Genomic DNA, 12,625 nt, shown 5'->3' with positions numbered 1-12,625 from the left:
ATCTCATCATGCTGAACACCTTTACCCCGTCAGAATTTGGCTAAACCTAACCGTTTTGGAGATATATGCGAAAAACTACTGTCAGACCCCTATGTTCTATTTTTAGTAATGGCAGCCATGTTTTTCAATGGATCAAAAAATCCCCACATCAGTTCTATGCAGGATACCCCAAAAAACATTCATACCAAGTTAGGTTCCAATTGGTCAAATAATGTCAGAGGAGAAGATTTTTGAAAGAAATAACAACAAAAAAATAGCAAAAAACGTTCAAAAAGGGCAATTACTTCAACATGGCTTAATAGATTAAAATGAAAATTTGCCTGCAGATAGATCTCATCATGCTGAACATTACTCCGTCAGAATTTGGCTAAACCTAACCGTTTTGGAGATATATGCAAAAAACTACTGTTTGACCCCTATGTTCTATTTCCAAAAATGGCTGCCATGTTTTTAGACGGATCATAAATCCTCACATCAGTTCTATGCAGGATACCCCAAGGAACATTCATACCAAGATTGGTTCAAGTTGGTCAAGTAGTGTCAAAGGAGAAGAGTTTTGAAAAATTGTTAACGACGACAGACACCAAGTGATGGCAATAGCTCACCTGGCCAAAGGTGAGCTAATAAAAATCAATTTATACTTACAAGCTTTGATTATTTATAATGGCTACAATTTTATGATCAGAGAAAAATGTCCTGATTTGATAGCATTTGTCTACAGGAACAAACTTTAAATCTAATGTTGATATTTAAATCTTGAACTGACAAACTATCAAAACCTATTGCAAATTCTGGTCGTTTCACAACAACTTTGTTTCCTCTTCATTCAAACCAAACTCACACATATGAAAAAAAACACACACAGGCAAAATCTTTAGGAATACTCACCAGTCCCCTGCACCAGAAACACTCACAATCCTATCTGGGGGATCTTCAGGGTTAAAAGCAGGAAATATATCAGCAGTCATTTTATCGGTTTTCTGTAGGGAAAAAAAGATCTATTTTGTCAACCATATATGTGCATGTACATATGTAATGCAAATCTCATTATACATGAGGCCAAAACATATATATATATATATATATATCTGTTTCCTGTTACCCGAATGATCTGGACTCAAAACCCTGACCTGGTTTTTTATCCATGAATTCAGGAAAAAAAATTGATTATGGAAATTTCCAGATCCTGATTGGTCAACCAATCAAAATGGCTGCTCCAAAAAAGGGAGCAAGCACAAGTGTACTGTAGTTAATAATACAGCAATTCATGTATCGTTCATTAAGAAGTATCTGATCATGCCGTAATCGTTAATAAAACAAAACAAAACAAAACTGATCTAATAAAATAGATGTTTTTGCCTTGGCAACAGGAAACATATATATATTTATTTTTTGGCCTACAGTGAAAAAGTAATAAGGGACCAAGAGCAGAAATCGATTGAAAATAATAAAGAATCAAAGACCAGACATATATTCTATTTTTGGGGTCCATTTTATTCCATTTTTATGTCTTCATGGGTTTATTTAAAATTTAGACTGTTTGTAAAAAGTAGACAAAATGATGCCCCCACATTCCATATGACACACTTAGAATTAGGACTGTCTTAGAATCATCACCTCCAATCTATGTCCTTTCACAGGGAACTTTTCAGTACCAGACCTCTGGCATAACATGACCCCATGTTTACCAAGGGTTACCATTACAACAGGCACTTCCTCAACAATGACCTTTGACAGCCAGAGTGTTTCATCAAGAACTCCTTCCAGAGCAGTAGAGTCCGCTTCGCTATGACCTAGAAAAACAAAACTAGGAGCTAAATCTTAATCACACTGCAGTTAACACTGGCTGGGAGCTAAATCTTAATCACACTGCAGTTAACACTGGTGAAAATAGTATCATACACTCAATTTCAAAGATTTTACATAAAACTGTAATCATCAATTTGTATTTTCCATATAATTCAGAACTGCTTTTTCTATGTTCTAACTAAATGTTAATTTTTAATACTGATTTCAGAGATATGCATACCTGTTAACTATAATTGGAATAGTTTTTGTGACAAATATTTTCTCTATCCTGTTTGGAGAAAAATGGCAAGCCCCACAATACAGTAACAGCTATAACACATGTCTATATAAAGCTAAATCTAAATCAATCTATCATTGAAAGTCAATAAATTGGGATTGTCAGAGCCATGAAAATGACAGACAGACAAACAAGGTGATTCCAAAAACCCACTTCCTCCCCATCCCCCCTGTTGGATATCATAAACTTGATAACTTATATTTATGGGATTAATAAGTGGTAAAAAAAGACTTTTTATGCAAACCAGCTATCGCATCATCTTTTATATGCTAATGCAAGTTGTCAGATGCAGCAATTTAAAAATCTAAAGATTGAAAAAAATAAGTTAAAAAAAAACACACAAGCTGGGGCATTTCTAATCAGCACCCTTCTGATTTTCATAAAGACTGGTACTTAAAAAGGGAACCATACGGATGAGGTCCTTTCCTCATAGATTGAAAAATTGTTACTATCATTTCTCCAGGGAATACAAAAATACCATTCTGTGTAAGAATCAGACAATGGGTAACACATAATTATTCCCAATTCCCAAAAAACTATTCATATTTATTCTGAAGCATCTGTGATGTAGTTTTTTTATTGATTATATAGGAAAAGAGTGAGCGAAAATTTCCCCACCATTCTTCCTTATTCAATATTAGTGTAACTAAATACTTACCATTAAATCATGGATAAAGATAAATCTTACCTATGTATGACTCAAGTGTATTAGTCAGTTGTCTGTAAATAGCCCGAAGTTCATTCAGATTAGGGGAAATATAGGTTAACCTTTGACCTGCAGAGGTCAAAAAAGGTTTAGATGCTTTGTAAATATCTGTTGGCTCATACCAAACTGAAAAAAAAAAACACAATCTAGCTAATCTGGGACTTTCTTTCTGACAGACATATTCTATAGCTAATCAAGCCAACCAGGGATTTTATTCCTGAGGCAGATCTGACAGACATATTTTACAGCTAATCAAGCCAACCAGGGATTTTATTCCTGAGGCAGATCTGACAGACATATTATGAACTAATCAAGCTAACCTGGGACTTTGTTCCTGTGGCAGATCTGACAGACATATTCTATAGAATCAACAGGAATATTACCATCCAGTACAACCAGAGGAGCTGCTATCAAATTGCTCTCAAATTTGCTTATCTGAAATATAAAACAATATAAAGTTACATATAAAGTTTTACTATGTCATGTTAAGTAAAAACTCTAGAATAGTACATAGAAAATAGCAATAAAAAATAAGCATTAATGGCACATTAAATGATACACTGCCTATAATGGTGAAAAAAGGGGGATGGCAAAATGTTCAAAATGACATTACTCAAAAACTTTCAAAATGATATTACTCAAAAACTTTCAAAATGACATTACTCAAAAACTACAATTCAAATTTCGCTTAAAATTGAAGTTGACCTGTTTTTATTGGTCCTGAACAACTGAGCAAAATTTTTAGAAAATATTATTAATCCGTTCTCAGGTTAACATCATGAAACCTCCGGGGGACTGACATGCACTTTTTCTGAGGGTATCACATTATACCTCTGAAGTTCCTGTGAAAGTTTAAAAAATATAAACAGAAAAGAATATTCTCTGAAAGTTTTAACCTTAAAATACAAAATGAATCTCATTTTTTTCACTTCATGACTTCCAGCAAAACAGTCATTTTCTTAACATTCTTTCAAATTTTCATACAGTCCTTTCAGTAAGAGACCAATTTATTCCATGAGATTAAAAAATTAGCTGTGAAAGTCACCTGGGCTTAAAATTCTTAATTCTAACTCTTTCAACCAAATATTTATCATAAACAACCGTTCCATAAAGAATGGTCTTGTATTCACATGTATAAAATGAAAAAGAAATGCTGTTATTGGATAAAACATACATAAATCATTGAGCAGACACCCAAAGGTCAAAAATGTCCACAGAGAAAAGGCTTAAAAACAAAGTTCAAGTTAAAATCGGTGTCAAGGTCAAGTTACCTATTCCGGGTTAATCTGGTTATAAACATACATTTCACAAATCCAGAATAACCAATTCTATTTTCCAAGGAAAATAAATGTCAAGGTAAAGTTCAAGGTTAAACTTACATATTCTGGATTAACCTGGTTATGAACATCCATATCACCAATGCCAAATAACAACTCCCCTCCATTCTGAAGAACAGCACAGTAGGTAGCTGTGTTACAGTTGTCAAGGGAGATTACTCCAGACAAATCCTATAAAACACAATTGTGGTATAATACCAAATAACAAATGTCCACCATTCTGTAGAATGGTACAGTACTGACTAGGTAGCAGTGTTACAGCTATTAAGGGAGACTACTCCAATATATTGGTTTGCTTATATTCTAGTTCAATAATTTCAAATGAAATCCTTAAGGAATTCTTATTTTTAATCTCTCAGTTTTTTGTGATGACATAATACTATATGTACTGGTGTGTTTTTCAGTGGGTGGATCAACATTATTTGTAAACGGGATGGGGCAGAAAAGAGGGGAGGTTGCAAGCTTTTATTTGCTAAATTTTACCCAAATTTTGCATGAAATAAAAAAAAATTTCAACAAAAAATGTGATCCTGGGTTCCACTGTTATACTTTATGTGCTACATGTTATTAATTAATTATTTTATTTTATTTTTTTAAATGAACCTTAAGATTTTTTTAAATATCAGTTCTTTTAAATAAATAATTCTAACTTTATAATTATCAATTTGAGCAGTGTAAAGTTATGATCATTATTACTTTTAAAATAATTTGATGGTCAGATACTGAATCTTTAAGTTATAATAGATAACATGATGATAGAAAAGGAATGGTTATGGTGAAACCTTAAAAAACGCACCAGCGAATAACATAAATACAAAATAGTTAGCTTGGTCATCCCATTTCTCAGCCTTGCACTATCAGTGGTTTTAGATTATCAAGTGTAAATAATTGTAAGAATCAGGCAAAATAGGAAAAATCAGAAACTTGCATGTGAAAACCCACCGATCAGACAGTGTAATATCACTCAAGGATACATTCTCTATTTGAAAAGACCATTATTTGATCTCTGCATTACTGGCTTTGCTCAGAAATTTTTCAATAGAATGTTAGAAAATGAGATTTTGACAGAGTTATCTGCCCTTGATATGTTCATTTTCATTGCATTTGAATGAAATTATAACTCATGGTCCAACATGATATGGAAAATCCTGTCTATTTTCCTTGATTCTAATGGTACAAATAGTCAAATTACATTATCAAAATGATGAGTTTTTTTTATACCATATTTCACCCACTTCCTGATCTTACAGAAACTGACACGTAATATCTCACTGAAAAAAGCAAAACATTGGAAACATTATAATGAAGTCCCTTGATTATTATATATAATTGCAGGTAATTTTCTAAGACTTTGAGGGTAGGTTATGCTGGATTGCAGGTAATTTTCACAGATTTTCAGGGTAGGTTATGCTGGATTGCAGGTAATTTTATAAGACTTTCAGGGTAGGTTATGCCGTATTACAGGTAATTTTATAAGACTTTCAGGGTAGGTTATGCCGGATTGCAGGTAATTTGTTAAGACTTTCACGGTAGGTTATGCCAGATTGCAGGTAATTTTCTAAGACTTTCAAAGTTGGTTATGCCAGATTGCAGGTAATTTTCTAAGACTTTTAAGGTAGGTCATGCTGGATTGCAGGTAATTTTCTCAGATTTTCAAGGTAGGTAATACTGTATTGCAGGTAATTTTCCCAGATTTTCATGGTAGGTTATTCCATACTGCAGGTAATTTTCAAGGTGTGCTTCCATTGAAATAAGAAACATAGAATTCTTTTTTATGCCTTTTTGCCTGAAAATTGCAAAATTTTACACCTGCATACAGTATGAAAAAAAGGAATCTATAATATCTTTATAATTTATAAAAGGACTCTGCATGTGATCTTTTCAAAGTTCAATAAAAATACTGATTATCAAATGCTGGATTCTGTAAGATATAGCAAAATAGAAAAATGATAAATCATGCTTAATTTGACAATGTGGGTACATATTTCATGATCTATTGAAGATGACAGATCTTTTGTCTGAAAAGTGTCAGAGAATGTAAAAATACAATAGAATGATCAAGAAAAAGTGAGTTATCTCCCGTTGGGAATGTAATTCAAATGCATTTCATATAATTTATACCTGGAATTACTGACATCTAAAAAAAAAGGAAATGAAGGCCATTTTTGCATTACAGAAAACGTTTTTAATTAGATTCCTTGGAAAGGCTCTGTGTTTTTTGTTTTTTTTCTTCACCATCCTTTCACCCACTGCCTGATTCTCACAGAGAATAGCTCTTCATAAGACACTGATACTTATTGGACTGACATTGTGATTCCAGTATACAGCCCACTTCTTCAGCTGGGGTATAATATTGACATACCATGTGACTACAGTGAAGCCCCAATACTTATTGAACTGACATTGTGATTCCAGTATACAGCCCACTCCTTGAGCAGGGGTATAATATTGACATACCATGTGACTACAGTGAAGCCCCAATACTTATTTGACTGACATTGTGATTCCAGTATACAGCCCACTCCTTCAGCAGGGGTATAATATTGATATACCATGTGACTACAGTGAAGCCCTGATACTTATTGGACTGACATTGTGATTCCAGTATACAGCCCACTCCTTGAGCAGGGGTATAATATTGACATACCATGTGACTACAGTGAGCATCAAGAGCCAATCTGTTTGTATCTGTCCCTGTAGCAGAGATAAATAGAGGGTTGTCTCCCAACCTACTGAGGCAATCTGTGAGGTTTCTCCCTACACCTCCGAATGACTGTCTGACACTTCCTGGATAGGTAGCACCATTCAACTACAATAATAAAAGAATAACATTTCTATTGCCTTCTATCATATTCTATGAACATTTATATAAAGATATGCAAGTGATTACAATGTCATATGGGTAGAAATAACTAAGCAATAACTAGCAAAATTTATCAGTAAGCAGATAGTTTCAAATTTGTCTGAAATCTTAGCATAAATCTGATTAAAATTCAGAAAGAAATGTAGGCATAAGCATGCTTACAATGTTCCGATGGATGAATGGCCACCCAACAGTGTGATGGGAGGACATAGATACATCTGTTGTAGTACATTGTATAAGAAAATTAATTACACCTAGATAAGAATCAATGATGTAAGTTTGACAGGTTTTTAGTTGTTGCTTTTTTGCACTTATTATTATATTGCTATTCTTCTACTTTTCACTCAATGAAAAACAAATATTGTTTTTTAGTCATTTTTTTATACCCCTGCTCCATTGAAGAGAGGGTATACTGTTTTATCTGTGTCTGTCATTCGGTCTGTAACAGATTCCACAGCATCTGTTGGAGGGAATGTTTTGATATTTAGTATATTGCATGATAACTTGTACTGTATCTCCCCCTTTTCATATTCATAACTTGTCCACTTTCTGTTTACCAATGGAGTTAATAACTTTCAGGTAAAAAGAAAATTTTCATATAAGATTTCTTAGCTTCTGTTGATATTTAATACAAAGCTTCATATGGGTATACTGAATTATGGAATGTATTTCCTTAATTGTGTGACATCTACCAGCACTTTCTGTTTTCCAAAAAAGCAGGGGTATCACTAGTAAGCCATCACTCACAGATCTTTGTATAAATTGGCTCCTTATCCTGTCATTTTGATTTATATTTGACCCTAAACTAAAACCACTCGACCAAAGAAGTTAGCAGGCTGCTCCTTATTGACAAAGAAGTTAGCAGGCTGCTCCTTATTTACAAAGAAGTTAACAGGCTGCTCTTTATTGACAATTCAATATCTCTAACAGATACTGACAAACCGTGAAAGTACTTTTGTTTGTGGAGTACCAAGTTTTTGTGGTTTTCCTGGGTAGGCCAAACAACGAAAATTGGTTCCCAACGAAAATGAGATTCCCTTTGATCTTTGTACTGAAAACCTTAAAACCAAGAATTTGTATTTCTTCCTTACTCCACGAAAATTGGTATCCAAGAATTAAAGTACTTTTACAGTATTTCTGGTTCCCCTTAGATACAAAGAGTAATTAAGGGAATAAAAAAAAGGAACAGATAGGTGAAACACAACAAATGATCTATCTTAAACCCTTTATAAAAATAGTAAATACATGAAGTGCTCACCAAAAGGTTTTCAATAAGTGAAAACGCACCTTTAAGTAAGCTCTGGAATGCCCCAACAAGAATGTAATAAAATTAATGGTAATAGAACAAAGACACAAACTAAAAAAGTCAAATAAAAACATGAAAACACAATAATCACCAACATCTCCCAGACAGGCGTATGTAAGAATTGAGATTAAGCTAAGTTTATTAGGTCTTTAAACCATCCCCCTTTAAAGGTCAAAATTGAACTGAAACAACAAATCAGAACAAACCTGAAATTCATTTAGTAATTTATCCAATTCTCCGATGATGGAATGCCCTAACAAACAACATATAGACAAAATGAGATAAAAGAAGGCTAGCAGTTACTGAAAGCTCATAACATATTGAAAAATGCAATATATTCAAAACTTTAGGCATTAGAAGTAATTGGTCATTCCAGTGGATGGATTTGGAGTAGTAAAGTCATGCACTAAACAGGCAATATTTGATGTAGTGCATAGCTAAAAAATGACTTAGTTTTTACGTAGGGTTGTAACCAAGATTGGATTGGTCATCAAAAGAATATATTACAAGGATAGAGACAGGGAAAAAAGACACACACAACAAAAAGACACAAGGAAACATGAAATAACCAAAATCACATCATCAAAGAGATAAAATTAAATGAGTAACCGAGACTCGGCTGAAAACTTGCAGTATCATCTTGGAATTCGTATCAAACATTGTAAAGGTACTGTGAAAGCTTAATTCATGGTAACCAATATTTGTGGATACAGAAAAATACACAAGTTCATGGATTCTTGAATTTGTGGTTTTGAGGATTTCTTTATAAACAACAATGGGAATCTCCTTTTTGTTGGGAACCAAATTTCGTGGTCTGGCTTACCCATGAAAACCATAAAAATTTGTACCCCACAAAAAGTAGTACTTTCACAGTAAAGTGAAGGTAAATTTTATTTTAAGAGTTACCAAACTAAAAAATATAAATTAGGCTGAGTTTCTAATTTAATAAACACAACCCCATTGATCACAATCACTGCATAAACTCTCTTAGAAACAGGTGGAATTTATATGTTAATAAAATCTAAACAAATAAGTTTACATACACACATATACATACATACATTAAGTAAATAGGGGCAGCTCTTTTGCTGTACCTGTGTATAATGATGTTTAGGGGCAGTCTGACCTGTGGTGTAAGGGTTTTCTCGTCACTCATTAAAGACCAATTGGCGGCCTTGGGCTGACATTTTCATCCTGGTTGGGTTGTTGTCTCTTTAACATATACACCATACCTCGTTACATACATGTATGATATATTATTATACGTTCTCACCTGAAATTCTTCAGTAGACACCTTTGCATAGTAATCAACAATGGAACCTCCAACTACAACCTAAAACATAATGTTAAGTTCATACATGTTGTTTATTTCACAGTATTTTAATCAGTCTCCACAAAAAAAAATCAAACAGAAGTTAATCATACATATCACAAATCCAGCAACACATTCACTTTTATAGACAGATCTGAATACATATTTTTCAATGTTTTTACATTTTATTCATATTTTATCTATATTCACTTCCTTTTTACTTTTTAAAAGTGGCTATTGTTCACAAATTCATTATTCTGAACAAAAAAAGGACTTATTGTTGTCAGAATAAAGCACATGTAGATCAAAAAAGCATAAAGAAAATTTTCATATCAGAAGTTGCATGACAAGTAATACTTCCACTCGTACAGGAAGTTGACATCGGACAACACCTAAAATCAAAGTATGCCTATTCTATATAAAGCAACACATCACATCTGAATTGAATGCATCTATTGGGAGGCATGCTTTTTGTAAAGAAAATACTTTTAATCATTCCATATAGTAAAAACATGAAAAATAGCTAAGTCAGATGAAACAGGAAGTTGATATCAAACAGCAACCAAAATCACTTACATCATGTTCTCTAACCGTATAAAGCCACACACAAAATTAAAATTGATCCATCAAATTGTAGCTATGATAACTGTGAGTAGATTCTGACAAATGGAATGACAAACAGGCAGACAGACAAAATGGTGGATCAACAGAAGGACAAGGTGATTCTTAAATACCAGTGACTATCTGGGTTGGGGGGGTATAATTATATTTTGCATCTTTTCATTCTTGCACAAATGATGAATAGCCATAAGAAAACATTTATAAACTGTATAATATGTATATGTTACAGCTGTACAATTGTATACTTTTGTATAACATTATACATCGTTGTTTTTCCAAAAAAGACGGTACACCTAGATACAAATATATAGTTCTTGGTAGAGATTCCTTATACTTTGTAAGAAATATTTCCAATCATCTTCCAAATATACAGAGGAAAATGTTTACAAAATGTTGGAATTTTTAATCGACAACATATTTGTCCATTGTGGTGGACATGTTTTTTAACAAACGGTCGGCCTTCCCATGGGAACAAATTGTGCTCCTTGACTTGCTGACCTATTCCTTCACTCTAATGAGGCTGACTTTACAGCTGATCTGATCAGAAAGAAAGAATATCGTTTGGCTAGATCCTTCAATCTCAGTTTCTGCTATATAGATTATGTACTATCTTTTAACAATCCTAATTTTGGGGATTTGATACATCACATCTACCCAAAACAACTTGAGATAAAGGATACTACAGACACTGTGAAGTCAGCCTCATATCTTGACATACACTTAGAAATCGATGAAAAACTATTGACCAAACTTTACGACAAACGTGATGAGTTTTCATTCAGAATTGTCAACTTTCCTTTCATCTGTGGCAACATCCCTTCAGCACCTGCGTATGGAGTGTTCATATCACAACTCATACATTATGCCAGTGCTTGTCGAAACTACACAGACTTTTTGTATCGCACTTGAACTCTAATAAATAGGCTTCTGGAACAGGGTTATGTTGCTACAAGATTGAAGTCATCACTACAAAAGTTCTTATGTTTGTCATTATGAACTCGTGGATCGTTATGGTGTATCCATCTGCACCATGAAAACTGATTTATTCAATGGGTCATAGTTTTCCTTTCCTCATTTGTCTACCCCGGACTTGACTTTTTATGAGCAAAAGCAGAGGACGCTTACCCTACCGGTGCATCTGGTCCATGCTCCCAGTTTTTAGTGGAGTCCGAGTTGCTCATTTGCTTTTGTTACTTTGTATGTATGACTTTAGTTTCTTTATGTTCTTTGTTGTGTATGTCTGTTTTCCATGTTGGGTCTTTGTCCCTGGATTACATTCTTTTGATTACCGCTATAACCTTGGTTCCCTTGATTACTCTTTTAACTTTGATCATTCCTCAAAGTGTTTAAAAAATAATCTTCAAAAAATATTCATCACAATTTATAGTTTGTGATATAGGCCTTGTTGCAAAACAAAGTGAAAATGAATCAGTCAAAAAATTTAAGTTTTTGATATGCTATTTAAATTGATGTTGAATGGTAATTTTCACAGCCACATGTGCCACATATGACATATGGTTCCTGATTCATATGATAATCATACAGTGATCATGTGATAAGCTATGTTAATCATATGGTAATCATGTGATATTCTATAATAAGCATATGGTAACCATGTGATAATCATATGATAAATTTACATACATACTCCACTTGAAAATGGGGACTAAGTTTGATTTGCCTTTCTACTTATCTCAAACTCCAAAATAATGCTTAAATGTCCTCTAGAACATCACTATAATCCTTGAATCTGGCACTTGGTTTGCTTCTAAAATAATTCTTCTGAGTAAATAATTCATTTTCTCCATCTTTTTGTCAAGCATTCAAAGATTTTAAAGTCTCTAACACACTTCACTCTGATTAATTAATGTTACTGATATTCTAGCACAACATATTAGTATCAGTTGCAAATTAGTGTCTGTCCAGTACATGTACTACTTCTCATCCGACTCGGGTCAAAGTTTATACAAGGTATTGGGCCATATGTTTGTAAAAAACATATGATTATCATTAATGATAATCATGCTATAATTACATGTAATTATCGCTACTTTGTTTAAAATCCTTTTGATCTTGCTGTACGATAATTTCCAATCTCACGCCAGGTGAGTGAGAATGAAAATTATTATATGGCTGCAAAAACACACATGATGTCACATAGCACTCCGCCAGAAAATAGTCCCGAAAGGAAACTTTTCAGCACTTATAAAACTTACATATTAAAACTGAAAATAAAAGAAAACTGATACCTTAAACTTCTGCAAAACAGGGTAGACAGATTATTTAATTTTTTTTTAACTCACAGGAGTTTCTAATGCTCATCTCGTTGAAAAAATATTAAATAATTTAATATCATATCATGCTCAAAATATAATAATCATATGTTACAAACCA

The 12,625-nt window shown here is 33.2% G+C and overlaps 1 protein-coding gene across 3 annotated transcripts in view; it reads right to left on the bottom strand.

Moving 5' to 3' along the window:
* Positions 1–12,625, bottom strand: part of LOC148597699 (uncharacterized) — a 37,729-nt gene that overhangs the window by 1,215 nt on the left and 23,889 nt on the right. For all 3 annotated transcript variants that reach the window (XM_088562593.1, XM_088562591.1, XM_088562594.1), the window contains 7 exons: positions 9,572–9,631; positions 6,777–6,938; positions 4,172–4,300; positions 3,113–3,227; positions 2,775–2,918; positions 1,618–1,793; positions 889–980 (listed from right to left, as the gene is read on the bottom strand). In XM_088562593.1, the coding sequence (XP_088418719.1) occupies positions 889–980; positions 1,618–1,793; positions 2,775–2,918; positions 3,113–3,227; positions 4,172–4,300; positions 6,777–6,938; positions 9,572–9,631 (878 nt within the window). The remainder of the gene's footprint in view (positions 1–888; positions 981–1,617; positions 1,794–2,774; positions 2,919–3,112; positions 3,228–4,171; positions 4,301–6,776; positions 6,939–9,571; positions 9,632–12,625) is intronic.

Source organism: Perna viridis, chromosome 14 (assembly GCF_037379345.1).
Source record: "Perna viridis isolate PV_CMFRI_1.1 ecotype Kerala chromosome 14, ASM3737934v1, whole genome shotgun sequence".
NCBI lineage: Eukaryota > Metazoa > Mollusca > Bivalvia > Mytilida > Mytilidae > Perna > Perna viridis.
Note: the sequence above shows the minus strand (reverse complement) of the source record. Positions and strands in the feature narration are given on the sequence as shown.